The 23,444-nt window shown below is 41.2% G+C and overlaps 2 protein-coding genes across 4 annotated transcripts in view; one reads left to right on the forward strand and one right to left on the reverse strand.

The window, feature by feature from the left end:
- Positions 1-12,902, forward strand: part of TMEM255A (transmembrane protein 255A) — a 92,460-nt gene extending 79,558 nt beyond the window's left edge. For both annotated transcript variants that reach the window (XM_051969234.1, XM_051969235.1), the window contains one exon: positions 10,528-12,902. In XM_051969234.1, the coding sequence (XP_051825194.1) occupies positions 10,528-10,686 (159 nt within the window). In that variant the 3' untranslated portion in view covers positions 10,687-12,902. The remainder of the gene's footprint in view (positions 1-10,527) is intronic.
- Positions 12,903-13,000: 98 nt separating this feature from the next.
- ZBTB33 (zinc finger and BTB domain containing 33) lies at positions 13,001-22,784 on the reverse strand. 2 transcript variants are annotated; one of them, XR_007949158.1, is made up of 2 exons: positions 22,659-22,734; positions 13,001-13,312 (listed from the first exon to the last, which is right to left on the reverse strand). XR_007949158.1 is itself a non-coding variant. In XM_051969233.1 (2 exons), exon 2 carries the CDS (start codon positions 18,738-18,740, stop codon positions 16,746-16,748), a length of 1,995 nt encoding a protein of 664 aa, XP_051825193.1. In that variant the 5' UTR covers positions 18,741-18,742; positions 22,659-22,784; the 3' UTR covers positions 13,610-16,745. The 2 variants fall into 2 exon arrangements, 1 of the variants encoding a protein (XP_051825193.1); XM_051969233.1 differs by lacking the exon at positions 13,001-13,312 and adding an exon at positions 13,610-18,742 and having other exon boundaries at positions 22,659-22,784.
- Positions 22,785-23,444: the final 660 nt, after the last annotated feature.

Raw genomic sequence — 23,444 nt, forward strand, 5'->3', positions numbered from 1 at the left:
AACTGCTACCCACAGCAGCTCACAGGTGCTACTGGGAAAATTCTGGTTCCCAGATCACCTCGCGACTATAGCCGCATTCTTTGGAGGCTGGGCTTTGCGATTGGTGGGCAAAGACATGTGAATAAGAGCCCAATGTCTTTCCTTCCTTATTTTATTATAAATGGGAAAGTCACTCAGAATGGGTAGATGTGGGATTGGTTAAGATATGGGATACCAGACTTATCTTCCCCGACTTCCTGCTCAAACCTTACCCATTTTCTATACTTCTCTGTTCTTGTCAAGGGCTACCAAGCACGCTACCATGCTATCCTCACAAATGGCATCATCTTGGATACCTCACTGTCCCGTATCCCACGTCCACGTAACCCATCTTGTCAGGTGCCAAATCTTGTCATTTCTGCCTTAACCTCTCTAGCATGTCCTCTTCTCCATGTCCCCACGGCCACTGCCCTCATCATCCTTTGCCAGAATTGTTGTAGTGGCCTCCTGATGGTCTCTCTGCCACAAGTCTCTCCTTTTTCCAATCTGTCGACCACAGTGATTTCCCCAAAGTGCATGTCTAATCGTGTTACTCCCTTACTTGATAAATTTCAGGGGCTCCCTACTGATTCTAGAATCCAATTTCATTTCATCTTTATCTCCTTTTTCTATTTTTGTGTATGTTTTACAATGTGCACAATTATTAGCATATTAATACACATACATACAAAGTATAAATAAATGAATATACATATATCGAGGTCACAAGCAAACAAAGATGTTTCACTGGTGAAACGTACATAATCCCAAAAATACGGAGTTCACTTTAGCAAGTTCTACATTTCTCTACAAAATCTCTGCGTTTTCCCCACCAGAGCAGAGCGAGACACTTTATCAAAGATTTTGCTACAAGCTAGATAATCTATATCTGTAGCACTCCTCCGATCTACTCTTTTTAGTAACACGGTACAAAAATGAAAATGAGGTTAGTCTGGCGTGAGCTGCTCTTAATGAAGCCCTGCTGGCTCTTTGTAGTCGTTGCTTCCTTTTCTAAGTGTTTGCTAACCATCCCTTTAATGACTTGTTCTCAGATTTTTCCAGCAGTGGCCATCAAGATCACTGGCCCTTAGGTTGTGGATTCTGTTCTCTAAGTTAAAAAAAAAAAAAAGTTGGATATTTCCCCTTCTCCCATTCTGCTTAGTGGTTCCTTTCTCAATCTATACCATCTTTTGAATATCACCGATAGTGGCTCAGCAGTCACATCTGACAGCTCTTTCAGTACCCGAGGATGTAGTTCATTTGGTCCCACTGCCTTGATCACGGGCAGCTCCATGCCCTCTTCCTGTCTAGCCCCATGTTAGCCACCTAGGCCGAAAATCATTCTTGGTAGAGAAAAGAGAAACAAAATGAAATTAAGCAACTCATGTCTATCAGGCAGTTGGAGATTCAGAACTGGAGTTCAAGGAGGGACCAATAATAATAATAATAATAATAATGATAATGATGGCTAGTATTTATATCATGTTTTGTTAAGGTTCACAAAGTCTTCTTGTATTATATATTTTATATTTTCATGTTATATGTTACATTTCATATGATTCTTCTGATCCTATTTATTCCTTTTTGATCTTCCTTCTCTTTCTGACTCCAGCCATTTTTCCTCTTTCTTGGAATCGCTTCCCTTTATTCCAAACTTAATTCTTGATGAAAGCTTCCCAACCCTTCTAGAATTTATGACATCGTTTTTGCTGAAGCGATTGGGGTTAAGTGACTCGGCCAGGGTCCCATGGCTAGGACGTGTTATGTGACTGAGGCCAGATTTGAACTCAGGTCCTCCTGATTTCAGGGCTAGTGTTCTATCCACTGTGCCAATTAGCTGCCCTTATCACAATATTTTAAATCAATAACTTCTACTCCCTAGAAGAGGGCAGTTAAGGGGGCAGAACTGGTAATCTGCTGACTTCCCTGTTAGAATTTGTTCGTCCCTAAGTCCTTTGAAAATTGCTTTCTTGAAAATTCAGTTGGAGCTGACAATCTAACGGGTCAAATAGGACAAGCAACAAGTAACTATTAAAGCCAGATGGATGTTGTATACCTTAAGAGTGGTACAGAGTGCTCTATGGATTGTGACAAGGGAACCGTGGTGTCTGCTTGAAAGCTCTGGGAAGAAGGGAGTATTGAGAACTGCCTTAAAAGGAATAGATTTTAATGGACAGGGATTAAAGAAGATACAGCAGAGTACAGGAAATGCCAGGAGAGGAAAGAGTGTGAGCCTTTTAGAGGTGAGAACAGAAAACAAATAGTCTGGAGGTTGTGTTGTTTTGTTTTGGGAGGTTTTTGCAAGGCAATTGGGATTAAGTGACTTGCCCAGGATCACACAGCTAGTAAGTGTTAAGTGTCTGAGACCAGATTTGAACTAGGGTCCTCCTGACTCCAGGACTGGTGTTCCAACCACTGGGCCACCTAGCTGCCCCTAAGAGTGTGGGTTTTTTTTTTAATGTATGGACTATATAGCAGAATTATAAGATATCAGGCTGGAAAAGCAGAATTGAAAGGCCTTGAATACTGGGTTGAATTTCAATTTAGTTCTGTAAGAACTAAAGAGGTAAACCTGATACAGTGCTTTAGCAAACTTTAGAGATAGTGTCTTAGCTTGTTTAACTGCCTCATCACCACTGAGACAGGTAGTACAAGCATTAGTAGCCCCACTTTGCAGGTAAAGAAACAGGCTCAAATAAAATGCTCATCCGTCCTGATTAGCTCATCCTCAGCAAATAGTGTTGAAGGTAATATTTGAACTCTGACCTTCTTGCTTCCGGGACCAGTACTGTCCCCTACATCTCTCAGTCGGTAATAGGGAGCTACTGAAAGTTTCTGAGCAGAGCAGTGATGTGGTTGGCCTGGGCTTTCAGGACCCTACCTCTCCCTCCATACTTGGTGGCAGCCTTTAGTACCTTAATTGAGTTAGGCATTTTTAATTTTTTTTTGCCCTAGTCATTATTCCAAATTGCTCTTCTAGTGAGTGGGGATGGTTAGGGTTCCGTAGGCAGGGAAGAAGGAGGGAGTGATAACAGGCCTCAAATCTCAGAGGGGGCCTGGCGAGGGAAGGGAAGGGAAGGAGGGAGGGAGGGAAAGGCCGGCCTCCAGTCTTTCTCCCAGTGTGCTTCAATTTTGGGCACCCTCAGGCCGCCACTGAGGAGCAGCAGGAAAGACTAGGCCTACTGGGCCCAGCAGTAGGCGATTTAGATGGCCTTTCATGGCCTGTGATGTGCTGGGAGGAATCAAAGGCCTGGCCTCTCCAACTGCCCATCCCATTAATAAAAGCAGACTCGGGCTGGAACCAAAATGCACCGGCCTGCTCTCCAGCTGGAACAAAGCTACGGTGGTCTCCGAGGTGCCCGCTGTTGCTAGGCAGCCACATGCTAATTCTTGGGCTCATCTTTAACCCCTGCCTCTCCCTGCTCCATCACCTCAACCAGCTACACGGCTGCACATACCCACACTCACACATACATATGCTCTGACCCATGCACGTAGATGCTCTCACATATACATCCGTGCTTTCCCGTGTTCTCGTAGACACTTCTACACAGCATGGACAGACTCATACATCTTCTCTTACCCACATACGCATGCTGAAACACAACACATATGTGCTCTCGCACACATTCATGTGCACATTTGTACACTGACACATTCTCGTATTCGTGCACATGTGCCTTCATACCCATACGCACTCACATACAATAGCCACACTCCTATTCACACACACGCACACACCTTCATTCCTGCATAATATACTCACACGTATACACATTATGCATACATGTTCTCACAAACACATTCACACACATTTTTACAGATACTTAAGTAAAACACACACACGTAATCAGCCACACACGCTCACACATGTAGAAGGTCACTGACACCATCAGTGGGGAAACTCTGGGGGAGGTAGAAGACCCTTCAGCCCAGAGGGAATCTGCTGACAATGTCTGGTTCGGCTCCCATCTCCCCAAGGGCTCTCAGCCTTCCTGAGAAGTCAGGGGGCGGTGCAACCTGTGTGGAGATTGAAGCAGAGTGAGAGCAGGTGGCAACCTACATACAATAGCAAGTTGTTCATGTGGTCCCCCATGCGCAGTATATATTTAGTGCATTGCAGTGTTTTTGTTACATGAAGGTATGAGGGTATAAAAAGGGGAAAGTCCTTGGGATAAACGGACTCCATATTTCCACCATCCTCGGGAATCTCACCTCATCACTCCTCCACAACAGTATATTTTAATCACCCCAGTGTGGGGGTCTAGAAAGCCATGGTACATTTTGTCACCCCAACTCGGGAGCTCTAGAAAGCAGGATATTTTAATCACCCCAGCGTGGGGGCTCTAGAAAGAAATGGTACGCTTTGTCAACACCAACTGGGGGGTGTCTTAGAAAGCAGGATATTTTTATCACCCTGGCATGGGGGCTCTAGAAAGCATGGCATGTTTTGTCACTCCAACTTGGGGACTCTAGAAATCAGGACTCAATACTTTAGTCACCCCAACTTGGGGGCTCTAGAAAGCAGGGTATTTTAATCACCCCAACTTGGGGATGCTAGAAATCAGGACTCAATACTTTAGTCACCCCAACTTGGGGGCTCTGGAAAGCAGGACACAACACACACACTTTCACACAATATACTCTCACACACAAACATATTCTCACATCTATGCTCACACATACAGATTCATATCTGCATGTTCACACACATCCATACTCGGCTACAAACATATACCCTTATAATACTCTCAAAACACTTCCACATATACTTACACATCTATACATTCACAAGCTCACAAGCATTCACATACTGATACACACACGCTTATATACTGGACATGCTCACACTCATACACACATTTGTACAAACATGCTCACAAATGTAAACTCATATACACGGTCACACACACACACTGCTCTCATCCTCACATTCACAACTCTAACACAACACATATCTCTTATACCATATACATCTTCCACAATACACACATATATATATATTTAACCCCCATCCTCATATATCATGTGCTTAGATATGTGTACATGCTCACATATACACATATGCATGTTCTCACATTCACACTCATGTTTATACAAATTCTCATATACATCTTCTCACACATATATATTTATACAAGTTCTAGCACACTTGTGCATACGTTCACACATATCCATGCTCTCATGTGTGTACAGTGCTCTCACATTCATAAGCATACACAGACATTTTCTCACATATACGTCCTCTCATATTTTTACACATATGCAGTCACACATGCACACTCATGTTCACATTCTGACACAGTAATGAACACAGAATATCACACAGTCACACGCTGCTCTTTCATGCATCCAGGCACATGCAAGCTCTCACACTCATGTACTTAAATACACACAAACAAAACACAGACACGCTTATACACACACATATATTCTGACATACCTTCATGTTCACACATATACAGTCTTAACACTCACACACACATATACTTACACTTTTGCAATATATAAGATCACACACGTTAACATATACACACACTCATACACATATTTACTTACATACCACTCATATAAATACACACTGATAAATGTATTCTCATATATCCTCTCAGACACACTTATACAGACACATATATACACATGTGCTCACACATTCTTATATGTGCTTGTATACATACTCACCTATATACATGCTATCACACAATACATGCACCTACTTGCATATACATGTGCTCCCACACTCATACATTCACATATAGATTCTCAGACACACATATTTACAGATACACACATAAACACGCTCATACTCATTCACACATACGTACTCATATGCTCATACATCCACATGCTCACAATCATACATTTATGCTTATATGTGCTCATCATTATGACTCGTGCTTTCAGGTGTCTTTACGCTAAGGTTCACAGTGCTAACGCACACATGCTGTCATGCACACGCGCAGTGCACATTCACACACATACAGATTCCCTTATATATATTCTCACTCACATGGTCACATTTACATTTCCTGCTCACACACATAGACCCTCTCTCACATGCTCTCAAACTCATCCACATCCTCATGGCCTCACACACATGTATCATATTCATACATATACCTATGCTTAGATACCCACTCATAAATTTACATACTCATATATGCAGTCACATGTGTTTGACATACATGAGCTCACACAGCCCCCTGTTTTCTCACATGCTCACACATGCATATGATTTCACACACCCATGGTCTCACATTCATATATATGATCACACACCCAAACGCATCCATGCTCATAGATAGTCACAAACATTCATAAACCACTCCCTCCTAAACTAAAGAAGCATGTGCACTCTGTATCCAGTTCTCTCCCGAGGCTTATTGGGGCTTTCTCAATTTCATCCTGGGCACTCAAAGGAAGAAGGCTTTGGAAAAGATGAGCAAGTCATCCGAGCCCTTTCCCACACACTATTTCCTAAAATATGAAACTTTGAAGTCGGATCACTGGAGATGTTCCGTTCACACAGCTTATGTGCTATCAAAGCACCGCCCCAGCAGCTGCTCTCTTTAGGGGCCCTTGTGGCAGCTCCCAGGGCGACAACGGGCATCTTTGGCCTGGCCCCAATACAGCTCCCCAATCTTCTCTATTTCTGGGAGCACTGGGCCTGTTATCTAAGTTAAGGCCTACCCTTGGCTTGGGAACAGGCCCTCTTTCAGGGGGAATAGCAATGGCAGTATCAAGTAACACCCCCCCCTACCACCACCACCAACACCACCACAATTGAAAGGAGCACAAAGATTCACAGATTTGAAGCTGAGAAGGATGCACCTTAAAGTCATCAAATCCAGCTCTAATCAGGTTAGGATAGCGTTCGGACCCATGCCCTCCAAATCCAAATCCTTCTCTTTTATATTTGTACATTGCCTGCTCTTTCCCCTATTTTCAGGTCATAGACACTAGTCCCAGCCCTAACCACTGGGCTGCCTTAATAGTAACAGCAGCAGTTGTGAAAACCAAAAAACAATGCTAGAAGAAGGAATAATACAAGAAAATGACCAGATCTGCTCTAGCAAAGACTAGTGCCGTCCCTCCACCTGACCCCCCTCCCCAACCAGACTTAAGTGATTCAGAGAAAATATTCATTGGAGAAGGAAGAGAGAAAAATTGGCGTTATCGGTAAAGTGAGCCGAGTTTCTCTTTAGCTTACCTCCTGGAATGAAGCTCTGGGGAAGGGTCTCCAGTTTCAATGACTCCCTCATTCTTTCAGTTGGAAATTTTATCCAGGAGCAATAAAAGATGGCAGTTGCAATGTCTTCTCAGTGATGACATGTAATAGGAGTGCTCACAGTTCATCAAGCAAAGGAAATGCCAGACATAGCTTTCCCAACAACTTGGTTGGGGGGGTGGTAAAGAGGGCACACATCTTTATTGCTTGCTTGATTATAGGCTCATAGATTTAGAACTGAAAGCAACCTTGGAGATCATCAAGTATAACCCCCCTGATTTTACAGATGAGAAAACTGAGGCACATAGAGGCTCTGTAACTTGCCCAGAGTCACACAGCCAGTATGTGGATTTGAAATCCAAATTGCAAACTTAGGTGAAAATGGGAGAAAAAAAATGGAAGTCATGACTTCTCGTTGAGTTTTCTCGAGAAGCTTTGGATATAATTCAGCTCTCTTTCCTGATACACATCCTCTCTGTCCCCTCCTCAACATACTAGTAGAGTAACAGTAGCTATTAACTGTTATTAGTCATATTAAAAAAGTAAGCATGGCCAGGTTTGATGTCTGAATCAGCAGCTGTGTCTTAGAAAACTTCTCATCAGAACTCCTGATGTTTTTTGGAGATTAAAGGGAGGTTGCATTTTTCAAATCAGAGTGGTTTGGTTTGGTTTGGTTTTGCCAGCACACATTCACTCTTTCCCCAAAGTCAGTCTTGTCCTATTTGGGGCACATACGTCCCAACTCACTTATATAGGATGAGTCACAGAGTTAATGTTTGATGATGATGACTATATATTTTCAACCTTGCCTACTCCTAGTTCCCCAACTCTGACCAATCTCCAGTGTTCTACACCAATACTAAACTGTGATATGGCAAGGATCCTGGATTGTCAAAGTCATTAACAGCAGAGTACCATGTTGAAAAAGCTTCAAGTCTGGCCCTGGAAGTAGACCAAGTCTATTTTCCCAAGGGCCAACCCAACTAAGAACAGAGACGGTCATCACTAATATAGGCTGACCACTTAGTCACAAAGTCTTAAACCATGAACAACCCATTAAAGAGAAATATATAAAATGGCCTTTAGTTTCTGTGCAATCCTTTTCCACTTCTGTAGTAATGGAAACGTTGCCATCAGAAGGGAGCATCAGATACAGTCTTTAGACCATCTATAAACTTTAACTTGAACAAGTTGTTGATACTTTGAATCACTCAAAGCCTGTTTGTATACAGTTTAAGCTAAGAATGGTTTTGAGATTTTAAAATAATTTTGTTTAAATAATATTATGTTTAAAAGTGTCAAAAAACCTTTCTTAGTTTGAGAACTATAGTCTGCTCTATATTGAGATCCATGTTTTATGACCAAGTAGTGTAGCCAGTGAACTTTCCATTGTGGGAACCCAAAGATAGCCATACTGTCGTTATAAATGAGACCAGAAGAAAGAGGCAAGTTGCAGCTGAATGGCAAAATGGGGCTGCTCCTTGGAGTGATAAAAAAGAAGTTAGCAAAGGTAATTTTATCACATACTCAAAGGCGACAAGAAACATTATTTCAGATGACATCATTCTACAGGACTAGCAGAGTCCACCATGAAAAGAATTTCAACGTATGTACAAACACCTGTTGCTGATAACAAAAAGGTAGAGTTCTATAAAGAACTTGATAAGACCCTCCAAATTTTATATATGTGTGTGTGTGTGTGTGTGTGTGTGTGTGTGTGTGTGTGTGTGTGTGTGTATGTATACTTGATTACCTCAAAAGAAAGGCAGGAGCAAGTGAGGATGTAGGGAAACATGGATATAAAATATAGATTTGAATAAGGAATGAAGAGGGTTCGTAGCCTTTTTAACTGTACAGAAGCTTGATGCTCATATGCCATGAATATTTTCTCTAAGAAATCGGAAGACATTGGACATGGCAAGTACCCAACAGCATCATCAAAAATGAAATTGATATTTTAACAGACAGGAGATGACTTGTTACTGATGTGTCATTCCTGAAACTATTGCTGTACTGGTATGCACCGACTTGTCAGATCAAAGACCAAACTTAGTATGTAGCTAGAGGAAAGGGGGACAAGATATGATATACAATTAAAACAATTGCACAACCCAGACAGTGATTGCACACAAAAGTTTAACTGGTGTCAACTGGTTGCCATAAGGGGAAAACCAAAGGAGTCTAAAAATTACTGCTTATGTGCAATAGACACTTAATTGATGGGCAGAAAAATATGGCAGCCAATGGCAATACTTGATTGGAACATATAGTTGTCCCTTCCACATCATGACTTTCCCCATTGCAGTTTCAATATATCACGATCTGGCATAAGAAATTAAATAGGAATTTTGGGGGAGTTTTGTGGAAGCCACCCACACATGAAGGCCAGCAGACAACACAGAGCCTATGATCAAATACTTAGACCGATACTTCTCAGGTACATAGGGAAGATTAGGGTTTTTTATTTGGATTTTCCCAATCTTTGCATTTTCAGTTTTTACCAAAAAGGATACTAGAAGACTATAAGCATTATCTCCTCATAAAAGAGAGATGCAATGGAAGATAAAAAACCAGTTTAAAGGCAGCTTGGCAAGAGCTAACTAAACGGTCTTCTCAAGGCCCAGTAGGGGGTGAACAGAGAAAGCTGGACTGCAAAGCTATTTAATAACAATTTTTTTTTGCTATCAAGGATAATAAAACTGCCACAGTTGGTTTCCATTTGGCACACAGTAGGAGTTTAATAAATGCTGAATTGATTATTAAAAAAAAAAGTTTTAGAACTCGAACTCCTTGTGAAAATAGGGGCAAGGACCAGACCTATCACTTCATTGATACAAGGGATGTGGCTCAGCACCTTCTCTGTGACTTAGGAAACATAGAGAGTCATTAGCCTAGAGCATAAGTTAATTGTATGGGGCCCAAACCAGATTATAAATATAATTGAGAAATATCAAAAAAGATAAGAATGCAATAGAACACAGACAATATCAATATGTGGTTATCTAAGTCGGTATGTACCAAAAGGGATTCTTAGGTAGGGTTTAGTTTCTAGTTGAATTTAAGTTAAGTGACCTGCCTGGGATCACCTAGCCAGTATGGCAGAGGTAAACTTGACCCCAGGTCATCCTAGCTTACAGGCAGTTCTCTGCCTCTGATGGAAAAACCTGACACTCGAAGATGAATGAGCAGAAATTATTTTGATGGATAACGTATTCTTGAGTACTCTTTGCTCAAAGAGTGACCAACTTGGCCTTGAGCTTACTTTTATTTTCTCCATGCAGCATACCAGTGTCTTTCCAGGCTCCAACCCACCAGGACTTTCTGATGAGCCTCAGTCTAATTCGCCTTCTCCGAGCTACATGTGGTCCTCCAATGAGCCACCACAGTACTCCCCACCGTATTATTCGCCTTTTGAAAAGCCACCTCCGTATAGCCCATGATGAAGAGTTCCTGCCCACCACTGAGATCACGGATGTCTGTTACTGTAGCATTGGCTGAGTTTAAGGTGTGATCTTTCCACTGGGTTTGCGGTTTTGTGATATGCCTGGCCAGGCAGAGGAGAGCGACACTTATTATTTATCAATGCAGAAGAGGGGGTGACCAGGTGAAACCCACTACTTCTTTCCATTGAACTGAGATTAGCTTACCTTCTCCTTGCTAGCATACTAGGGATCCCACACAGTGAGGACTTAGCATGCTGCAACCTACCCCTTTTCCCACTCCACCTGCATTCAGCAGCATCAAATTGTCATTTTTCCTTTTATACAAATTGGCCATAGCACTTAGCCACCCGTTCTCTCAGTTGAAACACCCCACCTTTAACCAATCAGGCCCCAAGGAAGTCTCTGGCTGATGGGGCCGGACCATAGTTACTTCACTCTCCTGAGTGATGCAAAAATTCAGCTCAGATCTCATTATTTGAACCCCTCAAAGGGAAAAGTGCAAAAGTTCCTCGTCTTCATTTAGTGGGGAAATCGGATTTCTTTCACGTATATACCATCCAAACATACAAGTGAGGTTTTCAAAAAGTGGGTCCTAAAAGTAGACCCAGCAACCTGTGGAAGTTACACACTTCACTTCAGTGAACTTGTGGATGTACACATCTTACTTGGATAAAATTGTGTGTGTTATTGTTAGTGCTAGATCGTCTTGGATTGTTAGTGATTTGTTGTGATCTCTGTGGCTATTTAATCTTCTAAAACCGGGCTGGTTGAGCATTCTAACAAACTTCTCACATTCTGCAAAACAGCAACAAAATCATTCCACCATGTCAGGCACCCGCCTGGCTTCTGTAAAAACTGCGACATCGTCATCTCGCTCAATTTGTAAGTATTATAGTAGAGTTAAAGCATCTGAGCAGCTTTTAAAAAGTATACCAAGCTTTAAACCATCTTAGTGAAGTTCAAATAATAGATATGTATATGGTGCTTACAGCTTTACATACATTATTGTGTTTGATTCTCATAACACCCTGGGTGAGGCTGACTCCCACTTCAAAATTTAAACACCTTGTCCTCCACCAAATAAACTTTCAGTGCAATTAAACTACTGCAAAAAAGGAAACTTGCCCCAGCCTTCAAAGAGTTTTTATTCTAATTGGGGGACTCAACCTATGAAGAGATAAGTAAATACTAGGTGAGAAAAGAGAGTGCTAAAGGAACAATTTGATAATCCTACATTTGGGTATTATAAAATAGAGGGGCCAAAGAAAAATCAAATCCTTTGGCAAACAGGTCACTTTTTCCCCAATTTGACAAATGATCAATATTAATAGAGCAGTCTAGGGTCTAGAGGTAGTAGATAGGTGCTGGTTATCCAAACAAACAGATATTTGTAGACACCTAGCTGCGAGATTCCTTAATGCCTTTAAAATGCACTCAATTTGCTCAGTGCATCTTTTTGGGAAACAACTATTAGTATCATCGGTTTTGTCATCCAGATTTAGGGTCTAAAAAAAACCAGTAATTCTTAACAAAATTGCTATTTATTTTTCTGCAAATCTAAGCATGGGGGGTGGGGAAAGGGATTCCATTGAATTCTATGTAGAGAATATCATGATTTGTCTTGCTACTCTAAGTACAATATTAACCCATTATATCATCATTGGCATCTTCTGTTTATACTTTTCCTTTAGCTTTAGTGAATAAGTATAAGCACTTAATTTTGAAAATTATAAGATTACTCCGTACCATCACATTTCCGCACACCAAAGTATTAAGGATCTCATTTCTATGTATCTTTCTTACTTTCCAAATAACTGGAAAATAATGCATTATGGATTTTGTAATACTAAATTAATTTGAGCAGCTTTATCAGTATTTATATTACACTGAACTACATATATATATATAAAGTACATGTTATCATAAGAAATATCAATATTATCTTAGCAAAGTGTTTGCAGTAATGAAGGAATGTTTCCAAAATATGTATTTTGATTGCATTTTGTAATATTTAATGCCTTATACCTGATTCTATATAAAGTGCTAAACAAGGCATGAAAATATAAACTATTAATCCAAAATCTGTATAAATGGAGTGTTGCTTAAACCTGTATCACTGCCATGTTTGAAATTGATTGCTTTTGTGATGTTTCTGATTAATTCAACTATCCTTTCCTGTCATCCTTAAAAGAAATTAAATGTATGAACATTCACTTGTCTTTCTCTTGTGTTTAACTTAAATGTAACTTGTCTAAAGCCACAGGTTTTTCACTTTTCTATAGGAGCTAGAGATGGGACCAATCAATTTAACAGGGAAAAAAAAAAAAAACCCTTGCAGAAACTTTGCCAAGGTTGTTAAAAGCTCTCTAAGGACACGGTGGCTCATTTCTATCCTTATATTGTTGTTTGTGGATTTTTAAGGTGTGTCCTTTTTACTGGACAAAGTTCCAAATTTTGTCTCGCTTTGTGACCAATGCTCTAAACCCAAGCTGCAGATTGGTAAAGGGGATTTACTTACTGTGAGTTCCCTATGTTAATGACATCACGAGTCTGGTCCAAAATTTTAACAAAGTGGGGGGGGAGGAGAGGTTCAACTGAAATCTCTGAAGTCCCGCTGCCAAAACTGAAAAATAATATAAATGCGAAAGAAATATTCATTTTCTATTTTTCACTGTTCGGTCAAGGAAAACAAATGTGCCTGTCCCTGAATGAGCCCTCTAAATGGCATCACTGTTGTTTTTTCCAATCTGGTTTGGAAACTTGTTTGAAATACATGTATATATGGTATGCTTGCTCAGAGAGAGGACCTCCCACCATACCCCAAATGTCAATGACTATGTATTTACCCGGGAAAGAGATTTTTAGGTGAGAAATTCATCATAATGCTAAAATATCTTTTTCAATAAAGACACCTGATAGGTGGAATTAAAACTTTTTATTTTGTCATAAAAAGCTTCTAAGAACTAACAGCAAGAATTACTGGTTAAAATTTAAAGCACAACTTTAAAAGTTAAGCAAAAGACTGTACAAGTGTATATATACACATTACAGTGTCGGTGAAAGTGAACAGCAGACAGTTTTAATTCTGAGTGACAGAAATCAAAGCTCTTAAGACAACGTCCAGTTTGTTGGCTCTCAGATCTTGATAACAGTCATCATACCTTAACAACAGCAGAAAATAAATACGCAGCCTCTAACAATGATTACCTTGAACATGTTATGCTCTTAGTTATACTGGAAAACATAGCAGAGTTTCCCTCAGTGACAGGGTGGAGGATATTTACTACCAATATCATTATGAACATTGACAGTATTTTAAAATAGTCCTTTGCAAATTTGCTATGGCATTTTTTCCTATTTTGCAAAGACTTTAAGCCTTGTAAAATTGTGTGACTGTTTTGAACATGAGTACTGTTTCAAAGAGTAAGTAAGCGTCTTCTAATATTTACAGGAAATTTAGCATTAAGACCAAAGGGAAAAAGCTAACTTAATAACCAAAAAAATAATAAGTGTAATAGGCCGAGATCTAAAGGCCAATAGGCCCCATTAAGAAAAATAAACGGGCCTCTACACATTTTCAATCCAATAAATACTAGAAGTGAAGGATTTTATTCCCCCCCAAAAAAAGTTTTTTGTTTTTTTTTAATATGCACTCTGGACTTTGGATATTGAAATTGCTCCTAGGAAAACTGAAGACCCTGAGATACATGCAAATAAGAGTCTTCCGGCAGAAATACAATTCAATCTTAATTTTTCCAGTTTTCCTCCAAACCCCTGTTCCCTTTCTAGCCCTCAAAAAGTGACCTTTAATAGGCATAGAGCTTAAATTTAAGGATCAGGACTTCATTAGGGCATATTCAGCAGCAAATAATTATATCCACTTCATTCTGAATAAAGAACTGGAGTGGTACAAGGGATTCCCCATTTGTCACAACTGATTCATAAAACTTACTAAGCCTTAGCATGACAAAATGTGTCTATGTGTTTAACTGCACATGGGCCATTAAGTCTGAAAGGTCTGAAAAGTCTGAAAGCTATGCTGGTCTAGGTATTGTTCACACTCATAATAATCGCATTTAACTGATGAAGTATATTAATGAAATGGATAAAATTGAACCAACAATGTTTTCCAAAACAAGTACACTCTGATGAACAAAGAATAACATCATTAACATCTATACACAAACTCTACTACTGTGATTCGGGTAGCAGAGTCTTAAATTAAAAGCTACTTTCTTCAATTTAAAAAAAAAAGGTTCATTTACAAAATGATGATTTGAAAAATCTATTCACACGCAAGACAGAAAACATATGCACAGCATACACCTGGGTAGGCAAAAAAATGACTTATGTTTTGTTCTCCTTTTATTAAAAATACTGATTTCTGGTACCTTTGTAGCTTTAGAAGCTTTAAAAATTATCTTCAAATCTAATTCATCCTAGCAACAATGACATATGCATGAAAATTTATAATTAAAGCTTTAAGCTTTAAAAACATTCTTATAATACATAAAAAGAAAAATTCTTTTAAACTGTCAAATAAGAAATACTTAATGAAAGGTTACAAATAACTATTACTATGCACAACCTTTTCATATCTATCGACTTTTTTTGTATTTTTACATTTTTTTCTTTTTTGTAAATCATTTACAGAAATTCAACAGGTTGACTTAGGAAATACTAAGTGAAGTATTTGTGCTTGCTCACTTTACTAGCCTTTCCAATGAAAGTTTCCTATCGACTTTGTTTCCTTGATGCATCAATTTGAAGGTGACACACAAACCTGACTGAAGTCCTACAACTGGGCCTGGACCAACAGGCCAGCAAGACTCCATCCGAAGTTCCTGAATGCTCTATCATCACAGTGATTTGTAGGTAGAATAGAGCAAAGCATATCTCATAATACATTAAAAAGCTAAGGCTTTTCTTTAAGAAAAAATAACAAAACAAAACAGAACAAAAACAAAATAAAACCACCCCATTTCAAATGAAAACTTCCTATTAGAAAATTCTAGGTTTAACAATTTACATTGAGGGATTCCTCCCCCCCAAACCATGGAATTTAGTTATTTTTATAGTTTTATGCATATTTGCAAGCCCATAGTGCAGCCTTCAGGTTAAAAAGTAAAAGTAACATCACATGTTAACATGGGCATGTTAGTCACCAGTAAATCAACGATTGCTTCCTAATTTCATTCTCTTGAGTTTCCTAACTTAAAAGAATTACTGTAGGACTTCTCCTTTTTCTCCATTCCATACCACTCAGATCTCAGTCCATCAAGATTCCCTCTACATATCCCATGTGGCAAAGGGATAAAGTGGACTAGCCACTGGTCTCTTTCGGTACATGGCCAGATGTAAGTCACGATTGTTTCTGATGAGCCCAATTCTGTCATTGTTCCAGATGACAAGCTTATTACGTGAAAGGACAGATTTAACTATCCAGATGGAAGTTTAACAATCCATTTGGACCAGAGAAATAATACAGTACTGCTGGGCCCAAAGCAAGCCATCCAAGTGGACAGGATAGTTATTTTGAACCTTTTCAAAATGACTTTAAAAGCTGCTGGATATTTTTATGTCATACACATTAGACAACACAAAAATTGTAGACTTGATGTTCAAATGTTTTTGCAGAAATCAGCAGTAAAGTGCTATACATAAAGGAAGATTCACAAAATAGGTTCAATTTTTCAGGTATGCCAATAATACCTGTCAGAGAGGTGTGATTGCTTCAAATTCTTTTTTATACCATTAATTTTTTCTTAAAAAGCAAACGAATGAACAACCCTCCCCCCCAAATAAACTAATGGACAGCTCATCCTGGAGATGATTCCTGAGTTTATACTCAAATAAAATTTCAGATAAATTTGCTCCTATCAATTTCCTGTAACTAAAAATAATGCAAATGAAAACTACTTTCAGATTGACTTTGAAGGACTAATTTAACTTGCTTTCACCCCAATTATTTTGTGTTTACTGGTCTTTTGAAAACATTGCCCCCTGACACAAACTCAGGTTGTTGTTTTGTTTTATTCCCCCCCCACCCAAGCAATTCAGTAAGACTCTGGTATTATAAATTCAAACTCAGTGCTGCCATCTGTTACATTTTGTTTAAACATGGAATCATTTCCCTGTTGAATAAAGATATCATCCCAAGTCATTGGCTTGCTTTGGGGAGTAGATGTGGCAGTCCCTACTGAAGGTTCTTTCCCACCATCAACCTTATACACAATTCCATCTTCCTTTATTACGGGTATACTCCTTGGACGATCAGTAAGATAAGCGTATTGCCTGATCTGCAAAGACCTGCATGGATGTAAGCGATAAAGCTTTGTGTCACCAGAAGGGTCCTGACTATGAACTGACTTCATATGTGAAGACATAAACTGGTAGTTGATGAAGGATTTGCCACAGGCCAAACACTGATACCGCCGCTCTCCGGTATGATGAATCTCATGTTTGGTGCGGTATTCCGCAAGGGGAAACACCTTCTCACAGTAACGGCACGGATACTTCTTCTCCCAAGAATGAATGTTAAAATGTCTCCGCAAACTTGTCAGACAGACATAAGATCTTTTGCACACTATACAAATATAATACACCCTCCCATCTACGATTAATTCATAGTGATCGTCATGTTTGACTTTGACGCGTTTGTTTGAAGGCTCATCACCAGATGTTTTCGGGCCCTCACTATCACGCTTGACCTCTTTTTCATCAGGATCATCTTTGACAGGAATCACTATGTCATACGTGTCCTCCCCAATATTTGCATACACTTTACAACCAGTAGATAAACCTTCAATTTCAGTAGCTGTATCTAGCGTAATGATCTTCTGACCCTCCATCACGTGTTTTGCACCTCCACCTGAATCCTTACTGCTTTCAGTAATAATATTAGAAATTTTTAAGGAGTTAGAGAGTGGTTCTTGATGAAAAAGAGAGACCTGCTTTGACTGGATCGCAGAGCCATTAAAAGATGCATCAGGCTGGGGGATCAAAGAAGGATTACCAACTCCCGAGTCTGGACTAGAACTAAGAGCATCATCGTCATCCTCTATAATCTGTGCTTCCACTTCTACATTAGCCCTACGTTTAGGTAAAGCCACAGTGCTATTTGGTGTCTGCTGATGATTCTGTACAAGTAAATTAACCGGAGACACCTGACTAGGAAGTGAGGAACCAGGTAGGGAGTTAAGAGGCGGCTGATTTAACAAAATGATGTTGGGAGTCAGATGTTTGGGGGCTGAAGCCTTAAGAGTTTCTTCACTATTTCGGGGTTGGCTTGGGCCCGTCTGGTTCACAGAGGTAGCAAGTGTCTGCAAGGGTTTATTTGTTAGAGGGGGAGAGCTACTTGAGCTACAAGCCTGATCGGTACAGGCAACAGGCCCTGGGTCGGGCTGGACTTGTGCTGCCGTGTTACCACTTGGCAAAGCCTCTTTGGGAGGTAAAATTTCGGAACAGAAAATGACATCATCATCTTCATCAGAATCAGTACCGATCTTTTTGGTCTCATAATCTTCAGCACATAGAGAAAAAGTCTCAGTTATAACAGGCATCATAGTCACCCCAGCATCAGACCCTTCATTATCTGCCTTCTGCATTTGAAGATGCTTTTCATCTGTGCCAGGAGGTAAGGTTTCACCACCATCCTGCTTTATTGTACCTGAGATACTTTTAACTTGTGACAGAGGTACACCAAGTTCTGCTATAAACTTAACTCCTAATAACTGCCCTGACTTAATTAATTCCTCAAGTAGATCTGATCTAATACGCATAAGTTTCGAACTATAAATATAGTTGAGAATTTCAGCGAAAATTTCTGCCCTTATAAAGTTTAATTCAACCACTTGCCCAGCAACTGAAAAAAGCTGGTGAAAATAAGTACTCGATGCGGACAGAATATTCCGATGAGCCCGAAATTTTCGATCTTCCACGATAACAGTGACATCGCAGAACAGGCCATGGTCTCGTTGCTCATTCAAGGAATTCAGTAGATTACCAGAGTACTGAGTGTCAGTGGCAGAAATAAGCTTTCTGCTCTCCATGCCTATAGGGGAGAAAAAAGGAAAAAGCAGGGAAAGTAGAGAAGGGAAGAAAACAAAAGCATTTTACTATTCAAACATTTTTCACCTGTAATTTCAGTACCTGTAGGTAGCTCTTTCTAGTTTCAACTCATCGAGACTACTGCCTAATGGATGTGGAAGGCAGAGGTGCTGAATTAGAATCCAGGAGCTGCCAGTTACTATGTGACATTAAGCAAATCCTTGCCCCTCCCTGGGGCTCAGTTTTCTCTTCCATAAAATCAAAGGGCGTGGATGAGATCCTGAGGGCTGAAATCCCTTCCACCTTAAATCTTATCTAATCTAATCAGTCCCTTCCCAACTAATATCTCAATCCAGTATGGAGATGAACCTAGATTCTTTGTTTTTTTTAATAACTTTTTATTGATAGAACCCATGCCAGGATAATTTTTTACAACAGTATCCCTTGTACTCACTTCTGTTCCGATTTTTCCCCTTCCTCTCTCCACCCCCTCCCCCAGATGGCAAGCAGTCCTTTACATGTTAAATAGGTTACAGTATATCCTAGATACAATATATGTGTGCAGAACCGAACAGTTCTCTTGTTGCACAGGGAGAATTGGATTCAGAAGGTAGAAATAACCCGGGAAGAAAAACAAAAATGCAAACAGTTTACATTCATTTCCCAGTGTTCTTTCTTTGGGTGTAGCTGCTTCTGTTCATCCTTGATCAACTGAACTGAGTTAGCTCTCTTTGTCGAAGAAATCCACTTCCATCAGAATACATCCTCAAACAGTATCATTGTTGAGGTATATAATGATCTCCTGTGAACCTAGATTCTTAATGGACATGCAACAGAGCAAGAGGACTGGAAGGTGCTGCGGCGCTGAGTACATATCACAGACTAAACAGGTGATATCTTAAGAACAAACCTAGCTAAGTTTTGAGTGGTCCATCCACAGAAGACTAGCCACTTGGGGGATGAATCTTTTTATCCACAGTGATATCTATTTGATATAAACTTTGAGAAAAATATTTAAGACCTTTCAGGGTTATTGAAGGATCAAATGAGATTATGATATTGTGTAAGTGCATTTTGTAAACCTTAAAAGACTATGCAAGTGTTAGCTATTATCATCTGCTACACATTTAAGTATTTATTAATATTTGCTCCCATTCATTAGCTCTGATCGAATGGAAATTGGTTCTGAACTATAAAGGGAGTTCTTATTTGGTATACACCTACATATGTACCTGTTGTCTCCCCCAATAGAATGCAAGCATTTTTAGGGTGAGACAATTTCATTTTGGTCTCGATATTGCCTCTAACATAGTTCCTGCACACAGAAAGTGCTTAATGAATGCCCAGGAAGACCCAGCAAGCAATCCATCCCTGCCCAATTTTACTTCATTTATCTACTAGTGCACTATATATTCCTAGAAAGACAAATGTATGTGTTCTCATATTCTTTCTACTGATTTTTTTTTTACAAAATGTTCTCTTTCCTCTCACCAATTGTTTCCAGCAGTCACTCTGTGCTAGCAATTTGAGGCTCAGTTCATTTCTGACACTTACCTCTCATTGTTAACCACTAAACAACATTGTTTTTCATCTTCCTTGGCCCACAAGTTAATTCAAAAGCTCCTGATGAATTATGGTTTTCATCCAAGTACTAGAAATATATTTTTAGGGGAAAAACATTGGGAGAAATCACTCAAGTCCTTCTATTTGTGACTAGCCTGCTCATTTTACTCTCAGCAAGTCACTGTCCACTCTACCTCAAACACAACTGCCACCATCCAACCTAGTTATCAACAAGAATAACATTCTTCTCTCTCACAGTCAAGGGTGAAGAGATTTAGATTTCTTCAAAAGGATTTGTCAGATTTGTCAAGGCACCATCATGATAGTGGTCAGATAACTATTTACAAAGTCAGACAACTGAGATTTAATAATAGTAATAGTAATAGCTAGCAGTCATATAGCATCTACTATGTGCCAGGCACTGTGTTTTGTCCTCACAACAACCTTGGAGGTAGATGCTATTATTATCCTCATTTTACAGTTGAGGAAATTGAGAAAGATAGACTAGCCCAAGGTCACACTTAGGAAGTATCTGAAGCCACCCTCGAGCCAGGATCAGCTCCCTACCCACTGAGCCACAATTTGAATCATAACCTCAAAACTAGTTGTCTGTGTGACCCTCAGCAAGATTTTGCCTCTACTGGTCCTCAGTTTCTTAATCTGAAAAATGAGGGATTAGGAAGAATCATCTCTAAGGTTTTTTCCCAACTATTTTCTATCATCTGGGTTTGTATCCTAGCTCTACTCAAGCGTTTCATGTTTCTCCTCTGTAAAAATGAGTGGGTAGTACAAAATGGTCAACAAATTCTACAATCCTAAGAAAATAATATCATACACCATGGAGTGACTTGTTGTCCACCACTATATCAAAGTTGCAGCTTTTGAATGCAGAAAGGACAAAGGCAATTCACAAAATCTCCCAGAAACAAAATAACTAATGGCTAAAGATCCTGAAATCCTGAATCAGCCTAAAGGCTGAAATCCTAACCTAGACTTGACATATCTAATCAGTAAGAACATTTTGAAAAGGATGTTAATAATAATAATAAATATACTAAGATCAATGTAAACATCATCAATAAAATCACACTAGTTTGTGAGAAAAAAAAATGTTAGTATCAAGAATATTCTTTCCCTTCAGAGTTCTAAAGCAACCTTCCACATGATGCAAGGTGCAGTTTTTCAAAAACCACCAGAATATTGCATGACTAAAATAGCACAGAAATACTCCGTGGAGTATTTCTTGTCAATCCAACAGTTTCAGGGTAACATAAAGGCATCCATCAGTTGAAAAAGAGTGACTTCTGGGCTTTTTGCCAACAATCTCAGATTCCTAAATGTGGGAATTTCAACACAGTAGTCAGTTTTTTAGTAGGCAGGATTTCCGAAAAAGGCCCTTAGACTTCCTGTGGTTCACAAAGGGGTCCTACTAAACTGGAAGCATGGAAAATTGACATTTACAGGAAACCTTGCAAGTTGGTAGAGTTCCATTTGTTTGTTTGTTTTTCTTGGGTTGAGAAATTGAGGATCTACAACCAGACTTTGTGGAAAATCCCTGCCGAACAACCATTTTGTGACCAACCTTCACACTGGGGGGTGGGGAGAGGGGGGAAGAGGGGGAAGAGAGAGGTGATGGAGGAGGGGTGTAGAGAGGAAATAACAGAGGATCAGATATGGGGGAATCAAACATAGGGGATCACTGCAGCAGCTGAAACCTGTCTCTCGTCCTCCACCTGCTTTCCCCCACCCCCAGCCCCTACCCTTTGAGGCCAGTTGGTTGAAAACAAGGTTTGCAACCTTGCTTTCCCTTAGGGAGGAAGAGTCTCGAACCAGCTACCGGTGCAAGGTTGGGGTGGGGAAGGAGGGGGGAAGGGTTCAAGAAGAACAGGCACATCGGGGAAAGTACAAGCTAGTGAATAGAGTGGAAAGAGTGGAGGGTGTAGAGGGGGAGCAGACTGCTGGTGATTGAGGGAGGGAGGGAGACAGGGAAGCAGGCGGCATTGTTATGGCCCGGGAAGTGGCCCGAAGGGGCGAGTAGGGGAGGGAAAAGGGAGGAAAAGAGCGGATTAGACCTGAGGCAACTGGGAGAAAAAAAAGGAGCCCCAAAAGGAAGGACACTGGGAACAGGAAAAGGCTCCCCCTCGTCTAGTCCGGGGCCTAGGCACAGAGAAACACGTCCATCTGGCAGACTCGTCCTGCACTTAGCACCCTCCCCAGGACGCGGCCTCCCCCCTCCCCAGGCTGGAAAAGCACACACACACCCCTCCCCGCACAAAGGAAAATCTCGAGGCGCAGGGCTGTCGCTTCCTGGTTTGTGTGTGGGGGCACCGGCCCAGCCCAGGCGAGCCCTTCCTCACCTGGTCCCCAGGGGCCGCGGGCACAGCGTCCGCTCCTGCTCCTCTCGTGCTACGGGAAGCCCAAAGCCCCGCTTCCAGCCCTCTCGCTGCTGCTTCGGCTCGGGAGCTGCTGCTGCTGCGGCTGCTGCTACTGCTGCTGCTGCTGCTGCTACTGCTACTGCTGCTTACTGCTGCTTACTGCTGCTTACTGCTGCTGCGGCTGCTGCTTACTGCTGCTGCGGCTGGGTTCCTGCCGCCGCCGCCGCCGCCGGAGCCGGCCTCTCCTTTGCTGTGGGCGCTCAGAGAGCCGGCAGGGGGCGTTATGCGCGGGTGCTGGGGGCCCAGCGCCTCCTCACGCGGCTGCGGCCCCAGGAGCCAATCGCTGCCGCCTCTCCTTCCGGAAGCGCTTCCCGCCGGGCCGGCCTTCTTGACCCACTTGGGGTGCTTGTGGTCCGGGGCTCCTTAGGTGAAAGGGGAGGGTTGGGAAGGGGGTGGCTTCGTCAAGGGCGCCAGACTCTTAGGGGCTCCTTCCGGGGCGGAGTGAGGAGGGGGCTCCCGGCGGCCCCTTCCGGGACGGAGTGGGGGCGCTCGGCTCCCTTCGGCTACTCTCGGAAGGGAGGGGGAGCCGGGAAGAGGGGAGTCAGCCCCCGCCCAACGGGAGGGAACATTCCCTCTTTCCTAGGACTGGGCGGGGCCAGGGAGCGGGGAGCCTTCGGCTCCTTTTCCCTCCTTCGGAAAGGGAGGGAAATGTTCGCTTCCCTCTTCGCCCCTTTCCGAATGGGCGGGGCCGCTCAGCCCTTAGCGGGG

Source organism: Antechinus flavipes, chromosome X, assembly GCF_016432865.1.
Source record: "Antechinus flavipes isolate AdamAnt ecotype Samford, QLD, Australia chromosome X, AdamAnt_v2, whole genome shotgun sequence".
Taxonomy (NCBI): domain Eukaryota; kingdom Metazoa; phylum Chordata; class Mammalia; order Dasyuromorphia; family Dasyuridae; genus Antechinus; species Antechinus flavipes.